General features: G+C 44.3%; 1 protein-coding gene across 2 annotated transcripts; it reads right to left on the reverse strand.

The window, feature by feature from the left end:
* Positions 1-2077: 2077 nt before the first annotated feature.
* On the reverse strand, positions 2078-10121 carry LOC118358160 (uncharacterized). Of its 2 annotated transcripts, none has more exons than XM_035735660.2 (5): positions 9979-10121; positions 8452-8600; positions 5713-5782; positions 5380-5587; positions 2078-5190 (listed from the first exon to the last, which is right to left on the reverse strand). In XM_035735660.2, exons 1-5 carry the CDS (start codon positions 10098-10100, stop codon positions 4669-4671), a joined length of 1071 nt encoding a protein of 356 aa, XP_035591553.1. In that variant the 5' UTR covers positions 10101-10121; the 3' UTR covers positions 2078-4668. The 2 variants fall into 2 exon arrangements, with proteins under 2 accessions (XP_035591553.1, XP_035591552.1); XM_035735659.2 differs by having other exon boundaries at positions 5713-5797.
* Positions 10122-11256: the final 1135 nt, after the last annotated feature.

Here is an 11256-nt window from a genome sequence, read left to right on the forward strand (position 1 = left end):
TTTTTGCGACTGCACTTGAGGAAATGTTCAAAGTTTTTGATAGGTTCCGGATTGACTGACCTTCATGTCTTAAAGTAATGACGGACTGTCGTTTCTCTTTGCTTATTTGTGCTGTTCTTGCCATAACATGGACTTGGTCTTTCTGTATATCAACCCACCTGGGTGGCAGGCAGCCTAGTGGTTAGAGCGTTGGGATAGGAACCGAAAGGTTTCTGCTGGATGAAGTCCCACCATCAGCAAAACATCAAATGATGGAATTTCTCATGGAAGATGGGTAATTGCATGTTGTGCTGTGCGGTGACTGTATTATTGCCACACTGCGTCACAAGTCATGAAGGCAGTCAAATTCCACATTAGTCACGGTAATTAGGCTTCTCCAAGCTCTGATGCTGCTGATGGTCATTATTAGCCTACCAAACTTGCTAACTGCCTGGTACTCAGTACTCTTGTCTGTCTAATCACGCTAACATCAATGCAAAGGTAATGGCAAATCTAATCGAACGATGACATCCCATGAGCTCGTGTTGTGCAACATTGCTATAGGCTATGCAATTACATGAGAGAACAAAAACCCGTTGAGACACAGGCCAAGAAAGCAGCAGTAGTCCATACATTACACAATTTACAATACAAAAACCACAACATGTCAGTAAGCGCACATCCGGCCTCCAGAAAACATTTACCCTCTTCCTCTACAGAGTTTTGGCCCACAGTTTTAAACTCGCTAAGGGGCACTAGTAAACTCGGCAAAAAAAGAAACATCCTCTCACTGTCAACTGCGTTTATTTTTGGCAAACTTAACATAAGTAAATATTTGTATGAACATAAGATTAAACAACTGAGACATAAACTGAACAAGTTTCACAGACGTGACTAACATAAATGGAATAATGTGTCCCTGAACAAAGGGGGGGTCAAAATCAAATCAAAAGTAACAGTCAGTATCTGGTGTGGCCACCAGCTACATTAAGTACTGCAGTGCATCTCTACCTCAGGGACTGCACCAGATTTGACAGTTCTTGCTGTGAGATGTTACCACACTCTTTCACCAAGGCACCTGCAAGTACCCAGACATTTCTGGGGGGAATGGCCCTAGCCCTCACCCTCCGATCCAACAGGTTCTAGACGTGCTCAATGGGATTGAGATTCGGGCTCTTTGCTGGCCATGGCAGAACACTGACATTCCTGTCTTGCTGGAAATCACGCACAGAATGAGCAGTATGGCTGGTGGCATTGTCATGCTGGATGGTCATGTCAGGATGAGCCTGCAGGAAGGGTACCACATGAGGGAGGAGGATGTCTTCCCTGTAACGCACAGCGTTGAGATTTCCTGCAATGACAACAAGCTCAGTCTGATGACCATGACATATGCTCCACCTCCAAATCGATCCCGCTCCAGAGTACAGGTCTCGGTGTAACGCTCATTCCTTCGACGATAAACGCGAATCCGACCATCACCCCTGGTGAGACAAAACCGTGACTCGTCAGTGAAGAGCACTTTTTTTCCAGTACTGTCTGGTCCAGTGACGGTGGGTTTGTGCCCATAGGCAACATTGTTGCCAGTGATGTCTGGTGAGGACCTGCCTTACAACAGGCCTACAAGCCCTCAGTCCAGCCTTTCTTAGCCTATTGCGGACAGTCTGAGCACTGATGATGGGATTGTGTGTTCCTGGTGTAACTCGGGCAGTTGTTGTTGCCATCGTGTACCTTTCCAGCACGTGTGATGTTCGGATGTACCGATCCTGTGCAAGTGTTGTTACACATGGTCTGCCACTGCGAAGACGATCAGCTGTCCATCCTGTCTCCCTGTAGTGCTGTCTTAAGCTTCTCACAGTACAGACATTGCAATTTATTACCCTGGTCACATCTGCAGTCCTCATGCCTCCTTTCAGCATGCCTAAGGCACGTTCACACAGATGAGCAGGGATCCTGGGCATCTTTCTTTTGGTGTTTTTCAGAGTCAGTAGAAAGGCCTCTTTAGTGTCCTAACTGTGACCTTAATTGTCTACCGTCTGTAAGCTTTTAGTGTCTTAACGACCGTTCCACAGGTGCATGTTCATTAATTGTTTATGCTTCATTGAACAAGCATGGGAAACGGTGTTTAAACCCTTTCCAATGAAGATCTGTGAAGTTATTTGGATTTTTACAAATTATCTTTGAAAGACAGGGTCCTGAAAAAGGGACGTTTCTTTTTTTGCTGAGTTTACATCTAGGTGAAGGGTATTTTGCAGACTGTTCCATGCAGTGGTGGTCGGTGACGTTTAAGAGGAGGGAGGACAAGCATTTTTTAAATTAGCGTGGCCTTAGTCTTCCAGCATACTGTAATAGAAATATGATTCATATCCATTCACCAAGCTCAATGTAACATCGATAGCTTTAGGCTTGCGCTGTTCTTGCCATAACATGGACTTGGTCTTTTCTGTATATCAACTAGGCGAAAAAACCAGGCGAAAAAACCTTTGAATCATAACCGCTAAATGCTACACACAGCCTACATCATTGTCACCATATTAGCTAATGCCATAGTCAAACTAGCTACCAGAAATAACTCAGTTAACCCGCTACAATCATGAAGTACATTGTACAATAAGCAAGCAGTTTAGCAGTTACACCAGCGGGCCCCGGTGGCAATAAATTAATAAAACCAAAAGCTTACCTTGGCTTGGAAGCGCTCCCGTGTTGGATAGCCATAGCTAGAGCTGGCTAAGTGAAAGTGAACGTGAATTTTTTAAAATATTTCTCTCTCTCGCGTCTCCATTTTTAAAGAAATTAATTTGTTCCAACTGTTCAACTATTGTCTTTCTCTCTCTTTGAATCAACTACTCACCACATTTTATGCACTGCAGTGCTAGCCAGCTGTAGCTTATGCTTTCAGTACTAGATTAATGTCAGTTCATGCTGCAAGATCTCTGATAGGTTGGAGGTAGTCCTCCAGATGTTCTCATAATTACTGTGTAAGACTATGGAAGGTGGTAAGAACCATGCGTCTTCTAAATGTTTGTATTGAAGTCAACCAAACAAATTGTCCTTCGGCTACACCATGGTGCTACCCTACAGGGTGCTGTTGAGGCTACTGTAAACCTTCATTGCAAAACATTTTAATCAATTATTTGGTGATGTGAATATATTTAGTATAGTTTTATCTAAAAAAAAGTGCAACATTTTAAAAAAGTTATCCATTTCAATTTTTATGAAATTCACTGAGGAGGATGGTCCTCCCTTTCCTCCTCTGAGGAGCCTCCACTGGTTCCATGCCTCCGGTGCACAATAGGAAAAGGTGGTCTTGCTTAGCTCAGTAACTGCCCTATGTATGAGAAAGTGGGATCCATCCGGAACCATCCACTCTGTAATAAGGTTTATTTGACATTGATTTAGGTCTATATTACAGTACATCTATAGTGATCTAGCTAAGATAATTGATGTAACTGTATTTTTGCAGAAGCCACCAAACAAAATCAAATACAGCAGTATTATTTCCCTGTTTATTTCTGTCCATTGTTGAGTAAATAAAAATCCATTTGATACAGTACTTAAAATAATTATCACAGTATGTGAATGTTAGATCTGTGTCATAACTTTTAATATTTTTTTTGTTGGCATTTTATCACCCATACAAAGGTAATAAGTTCACTGATTTAATACACACAAATATAAATATGTAAGATAAAAAATTTATAAATTACAACAATTGATACTGAACATGTTATTGAAACAAATAAGATGAGAAATACAGGGGGAAAAATATAATTTTCAGTTTAACACATTCATTTAAGAGTAATGAATTCATGGCAGTAGCAAAGGAAAGGGAAATTCATGAAAGTTATAGACATTTCACTGATCATAAAGTGAACTGATCCAGATAAATGACATTTCACTGATCATAAAGTGAACTGATCCAGATAAATGACATTTCAGGTCAGCTGGGTTTCAATTGGGATTAAGCCCTGTCGTCACCTTCCTTTGGTTTCAGCACAGAAGTAACAGTCGGTTTATGGTGCAACAGAGAGAGGTTGTGTATTACCTGATTAGGAAGTGTAACGTAACAAAGATTGCAATATTTTGTACACAGCTGTTTTCTCCTTGGCTTTTTCATTGTAGAATATTCAACTGAGAAAATGTATTTGACACAAATGAGTTTATAAAGTGTATATATAAATATAATGAGCTATATATTCAGTCAAGGCAGAGAAACATTGGCATGTAAAAGAAGATTATGAAAGCAGTTATACATATTCTAGTTTTTGCTTCCTATAAATGCATTATTTTAGGCCTCAAGCATCATTGTGTAACTGACATTTGTAATACACAATGAAGCCATAATATACATGATCAATAATGAAAATCTCATATGACTCTTCTTTATGAAGGACAGAAACAGAATACATTGACATTATGTAGTTGACGTGTTTATAGCTGACTGTGGTGCAGTATGTGTAGACCATTTAGGATGTGTAGACCATTTAGGATGTTGTCCTATAGTCTTCAGTGTATGGTTCCAACACAAACACATTCTCCACACCAGTGTCAGATCAAGGCAGAGGAAACAGGCTGATAAATACAGAGAGACACGTGAAGACAACCAACAATCCAGCCAAGCTGTCCAAAGTGGAGACTAATGGCAACATCTGTGTTGGAACCAATTCTCCATCCGGCATTCCCTCTATCTAGTTACTTACTCTGGCACATGCTGGGAGCCGATTGGTCATGCTCCTGACCTTGTGCCAATCGAGAGCTGAGCTGGGGCCCTGGAGCAGCAGCGGCGGTAGCATTAACCTGTGTGGCGGCTGTCACGGTCGCCATGGCAGCGGTGGCTGACGCAAGAGCTGCTGGGTAGAAGTGAACATCAACGGCGACGGTGGTGAGGCCTAGGGAGACGCAGTGGGAGACGCAGTGGGAGAGGAGGAGGGGGGCGTTACCGTGGGAGATGCTGACGCTGTGGTGGATGGGCGTGGCACAGGGCTCAGTGGTCTGGAGTGTCAGGGAGGAGCGCAGGCTTTCCTCACGCACAGGAGGAGGGGAGGGAGACAGGGAGCGTAAAGGTGAAGGAGTGAGAGAGGGGGGCTCAGAGAGAAAGTCCTGGCCCTGACATTGTCCGTATATTCCTCCACCCCCCCAGTCCTCCACACACTGCAGCTGGATGCTGGGGTGAGACAGGCTGCAGCCTTTCTCTTCATCCAGGAAGGGGTCAACCTGAAGTGGAAAGGATCCAGACAGCTGCTACTCCCGAATTTGTAATATCTTGGCATGGCAATGTGTGGGAAATGTTGGACATGATTTTACACACACACACACACACACACACACACACACACACACACACACACACACACGCGCGCGCGCATACACACGCACACACCACACACACACATATATACTGACCTGTGTGTCTTCGATTGCCTCAGGGTAGGTCTCTGCTGTGACTGAGTGTTCTGAAGAGGACGGGGGGCGAGGCTGTGTCTCCTGAGTCTCATCAAAGGCAGGGTCTATCATCACAGTGACCGGGCTGGGGGCAGGGGGCCTGGTACGTGTATCTGACGTGTCGGGGCTTTGTTCAATCACAGCCACCAAATCATCATCCTCAAACGCCCTTCCAGAACCGAGGATACATATACTGTACATTAGCCATTAGGGGAAGTACATTCCTATTTTCATAGAGATATCCTCAACAACAACAAGAACAACAAACATAATAATAGTGCCAACAACAATCACCTGTTCTCATAAGTCCTCCCAGTGGCCAGACGTTCAGCATGTCTGAAGGGGACTCCCAGGTTCCTGGGAACTGTGGAAGACAAGGCTAATGGGATTCAATAAGATAAATTAATATACTGAACAAAGATATAAACGCAACATGCAACAATTTCCACAACTTTACTGAATTACAGTTAAATGTAACCAAACCATCAAACAGGCAAAGCGTCAATACAGGACTAAGATCGAATCGTACTACACCGGCTCCCACGCTCGTCGGATGTGGCAGGGCTTGCAAACTATTACAGACTACAAAGGAAAGCACAGCAGAGAGTTGCCTAGAGACACGAACCTACCAGACAAGCTAAATTACTTCCATGCTCGCTTCGAGGCAAGTAACACTGAAACATGCATGAGAGCATCAGCTGTTCCGGACGACTGTGGGATCACGCTCTCTGCAGCCGATGGGAGTGAGACCTTTCGACGGGTCAACATTCACAAGGCCGCAGGGCTGAGACGGATTACCAGGACGTGTACTCCGATCATGCGCTGACCAACTGGCAAGTGTCTTCACTGACATTTTCATCCTCTCCCTGTCTAAGTCTGTAATACCAACATGTTTCAAGCAGACCACCATAGTCCCTGTGCCCAAGAACACTAAGGTAACCTCCTAAATGACTACCGACCCGTAGCAGGCATGTCTGTAGCCATGAAGTGCTTTGAAAGGCTTGTCATGGCTCACATCAATACCATCATCCCAGAAACACTAGGCCCACTCAATTTGCATACCGCCCCAGCGAGATCCACAAATGGTGCAATCTCTAATGCACTCCACACTGCCCTTTCCCACCTGGACAAGAGGAACATCTGTGTGAGAATGATATTCATTGATTACAGCTCAGCATTCAACACCATAGTGCCCTCAAAGCTCATCACTAAGCTAAGGACCCTGAGACTAAACACCTTCCTCTGCAAATGGATCCTGGACTTCCTGACGGGCCGCCCCCAGGTGGCAAGGGTAGGTAACAACACATCGGCCACGCTGATACTCAACACAGGGGCCACCCAAGGGTGAGTGCTCAGTCCCCTCCTGTACTCCCTGTTCACTCATGACTGCAGTGCCAGGCACGACTCCAACACCATCATTAAGTTTGCAGATGACACAACAGTGTTAGGCCTGATCACCAACAACGACGAGACAGCCTATAGGGAGGAAGTCAGAGACCTGGTCGTGTGGTGCCAGGACAACAACCTCTCCATCAACGTGATCAAGACAAAGGAGATGATTTTGGACTATAGGAAAAAGTGGACCGAGCACACCCGCTTTCTCATCCACAGTGCTGTAGTGGAGCAGGTTGAGAGCTTTACGTTCCTTGGTGTCCACATCACCAACAAACTAACATGGTCCAAGCACACCAAGACAGTCGTGAAGAGGGCACAATAAAACTTATTCCCCCTCAGGAGACTGAAAAGATTTGGCATGGGTCCTCAGAGCCTCTAAAGGTTCTACAGCTGCACTATCGAGAGCATCCTGACTGGTTGCAACACTGCCTGGTATTGCAACTGCTTGGCCTCTGACCGCAAGGCACTACAGAGGGTACATTACTGGGGCCAAGCTTCCTGCCATCCAGGAACTCTATACAGGGTGGTGTCAGTGGAAGGCCCAAAAAAGTGTCAAAGACTCCAGCCACCCTAGTCATAGATTGTTCTCTCTGCTACCGCATGGCAAGCTGTACCGGAGTGCCAAGTCTTGGTCCAAGAGGCTTCTAAACAGCTGCTACCCACAAACCATAAGACTACTGAACATCTAATCAAATGGCTACCCAGACTATTTGCATTGCCCCCCTCTTTACACTACTGCTACTCTCTGTAATTATCTATGCATAGTCACTTTAATAACTCTACCTACATGTCTTAACTCTTACCTACATATTACCCCAATTACCTTGACTAACCATGAGGGCATTGACCCACCCACTTGGGAGCCAGGCTCACCCTAAGGGGAGCCAGGCCCAGCCCCATCAGAATGGGGTTTTCACCTTAAAAGGGCTATATTACAGACAGAAATACTCCTCAGTTTCATCAGCTGTCCAGGTGGCTGGTCTCAGACAATCCCGCAGGTGAAGAAGTTGGATGTGGAGGTCCTGGTTACATGTGATCTGCGGTTGTGAAGCCGATTGGGCGTACTGCCAAATTCTCTAAAATGACGTTGGAGGCGGCTTATGGTAGAGAAATGAACATTAATTCTCTGGCAACAGCTCTAGTAGACATTCCAGCAGTCAGCATGCCAATTGAACCTGTGTAATGATCATGCTGTTTACTCAGCTTCTTGATATGCCACACCTGTCAGGTGGATGCATTATCTTGGAAAAGGAGAAATGCTCACTAACATGGATGTAAACAAATTTGCACACAACATTTGAGAGAAATAAGCTTTTTGTGAGTATGGAACATTTCGGAGATCTTTTATTTCAGCTCATGAAACATTGGAACAACAGTTTGCATGTTTCGTTTAAAGTTTTGCTCAGTATACTTCCCCTTTTCTAACCCAATGCCCAGGGTTCAAATAACTGTCAGAATCTTGCAATTTCTGGTTGTTAAGATTTTTTATGATTACAGGGGTGCTCACATTTAATAGGCGGTGCCCTGGTTTTTTACAAGTGTCCTGACCATGAGTAATTTGAACCATGAAAACAGTATGATAAAAGATAGGCATTAGGGTTGAGATCTAGCAGAGATTGAACTGGTCAGTCCACTGACCTCTAATAGCGGGGGCAGGCTCTTTCTTCTGGACCAGGGAGTAGAAGGCCATGGTGATGAATATGAAGGCCAGAGACACACCCACTCCCACCACGATGGGGATGTCATGTTTCTCCAGCACTGGGAGCCATGGAGGAGGAGGCTTTACTCTGGGGGAGAGAGGGAGTGAGACAGAGAGCAAGAGAAATATTGTTCCATTGTTGTCACTCTTAATGGTGATCATAATTATGTCCAAATGCAGCATTTAGTCGAAGTACCTCCAAATACAATAGGTAAAAGACAGACTTTGGATATTAGGACGTTCAGTTGTGATGTACATTTCTCTTTCAACATTATCCAATCAAAAGAATTAGGAGTAAAACAAACTCATGGCCTCGTTGTGTAAAAACGTCAGTCAATTACAGCCAACAGAATAATACACCCACATGTATGTCTCAGCTGTGCAAATATTTAAGCAAGATCAAAGGTTCTATTCAGTCTGTATTACTGAAGAGTTACAGATTCCGCAACAGGAATGTAAAGGCAATTTCCGATTGAGCCTAAATATGCAGCATGTACCGTGAATGCAGTCTCCGCTAAAGCAGGAAAATTGCCTGTAAATTTCAGTCACGCCTTAAAGCTGAACTCCCGCGATGCAAATTGAAAATATCCCCAAGTGTGATAGCAGCTGTGGTGGTTGCAGAGTTTTATCTGGAGTCATGTCAGCAGTTTAAGCCTGTGAGCCCCATATATGAAGTGGTAAATGATCTCGTAGATCCTGATACAACCCCTCAGATTCACAGAAAGTTATTTCTTGATTAAGCCTTACTGTTGCATTCCCCCTATTCACCATTGTCCACATAGCACATAATCACTCAAAACATTGAGTATTACTGTATATTTTGCTTTGCAAAGAATGCATGCACACTGTAAGCAGATGCCAGTGGTATAAAGTCCTTAAATAAAAATACTGGAAAGTACTACTTAAGTAGTTTTTTGGGGGTATCTGTAATTTACTATTTATATTTTTGACTACTTTTTATTTTTCTTCACTACATTCGTAAAGACAATTATTTTCCTGACACCCAAAAGTACTCGTTACATTTTTAATGGTTGGCAGGACAGATAAACTGTCTAATTATTATTATTATTATATATTAATTCATCCCTACTGTCTCTGATTTGGCGGACTCACTTAAACACATGCTTTGCCTGTAAATTATGTCTTTTATATAAGGAATTTGAAAAGATTTATGCTTTTACTTTTGATACATAAGTATATTTTAGCAATTACATTACTTTTGATACTTAAGTATATTTAAAACCAAATACTTTTAGACTTTTATTCAAGTATTATTTTACTGGGTGACTTTCCCTTTTCTATTAAGGTATCTTTACTTGTACTCAAGTATGGCAATGGGGTACTTTTTCCATCACTGGCAGATAGAGTAAAAACTATCTATGCTGTAAGTAGATAACTGGGATGATTTCAAAATAAAGGTCAACTCCGTCTCCCACCTCTTGCCACTGTACCACACGGTGCCCTACCTGGGGTCCTCACTGGTCCTGATGGGGGACTGAGAAGTGTTCCTCTTCAGCCACTCTGTGGGCTCTGTGTCATTGTGCCTGGTTGGTTTGGCTGGATGAACTGGCTTAGCGGGCTGACTCATGTTCTGCTGCAGGAGGTCTGGTGTGGAGGTCCATGGGGCACTAGGGCCTTTGGGGTCAGGGGTGGGGGGTATGGTGCTCAGGTCAGGAGCATGTGTGATTGAGACTGAAGGCTTGGACAGGAGATGTGTAGGCTGGGTTCGTTGAGGTTTAGGCTGGGTTTGTGTAAGTTCAGGCTGGGTTTGTGTAGGTTCATGTTGGGCTTGTGTAGGTTCAGGTTGGGTTTGTGTAGGTTCAGGTTGGGCTTGTGTAGGTTCAGGCTGGGTTTGTGTAGGTTTAGGCTGGGTTTGTGTAGGTTCAGGCTGAGTTTGTGTAGTTTCAGGCTGAGTTTTTGGTAGAGGATGGGTTTGTGTAGGTTTAGGCTGGGTTTGTGTAGGTTCAGGCTGGGTTTGAGTAGGTTGGGGTTGGGTTTGTGTAGGTTCAGGTTGGGCTTGTGTAGGTTCAGGCTGGGTTTGAGGTTGGGCTTGTGTAGGTTCAGGTTGGGCTTGTGTAGGTTCAGACTGGGTTTGTGTAGGTTCAAGCTGGGTTTGTGTCGGTTCAGGCTGAGTTAGTCTAGTTTCAGGCTGAGTTTGTGTAGTTTCAGGCTGAGTTTGTGTAGGTTCAGGCTGGGTTTGTGTAGGTTCAGGCTGAGTTTGTGTAGGTTCAGGCTGAGTTTGTGTAGGTTCAGGCTGAGTTTGTGTAGGTTCAGGCTGGGTTTGAGTAGGTTGGGGTTGGGCTTGTGTAGGTTCAGGTTGGGCTTGTGTAGGTTCAGACTGGGTTTGTGTAGGTTCAGACTGAGTTAGTTAGTTTCAGGCTGAGTTTGTGTAGTTTCAGGCTGAGTTTGTGTAGGTTTGGGTTTGTAGGTTCAGGCTGAGTTTGTGTAGGTTCAGGCTGAGTTTGTGTAGGTTCAGGCTGGGTTTGTGTAGGTTCAGGCTGGGTTTGTGTAGGTTCAGGCTGGATTTGTGTGACTGAAAACAGGGTGACAGGGCGAGGATGCTGTAAATGTGAATATGAAGGATAACTTTGCGTTACAGGATGGTGAGTTTGAGTGATTGAGTCAGAAGGATGCAGGGTTTGCATGAGTAGAGACTGAGTCACAGGTTCTCTGGGCTGGGTAAGACATTCAGGACTCTGGGTAGAGGGGTTTGAAAGGTGAGTGGGAGAGTCTGGAGAAGGTTG

Source organism: Oncorhynchus keta, chromosome 25, assembly GCF_023373465.1.
Source record: "Oncorhynchus keta strain PuntledgeMale-10-30-2019 chromosome 25, Oket_V2, whole genome shotgun sequence".
NCBI lineage: Eukaryota > Metazoa > Chordata > Actinopteri > Salmoniformes > Salmonidae > Oncorhynchus > Oncorhynchus keta.

What these genes read in the sequence shown, in the direction of transcription:
- LOC118358160 (XM_035735659.2), bottom strand. Translation starts at nt 10,100, where the DNA reads ATGAGTCAGCCCGCTAAGCCAGTTCATCCAGCCAAACCAACCAGGCAC. An exon ending in GGGAGGACTTATGAGAACAG is followed by an intron (nt 5,588 to 5,712) that starts GTGATTGTTGTT and finishes CGGTTCTGGAAG; the next exon opens with GGCGTTTGAGGATGATGATT. An exon ending in AGGCAATCGAAGACACACAG is followed by an intron (nt 5,191 to 5,379) that starts GTCAGTATATAT and finishes TTTCCACTTCAG; the next exon opens with GTTGACCCCTTCCTGGATGA.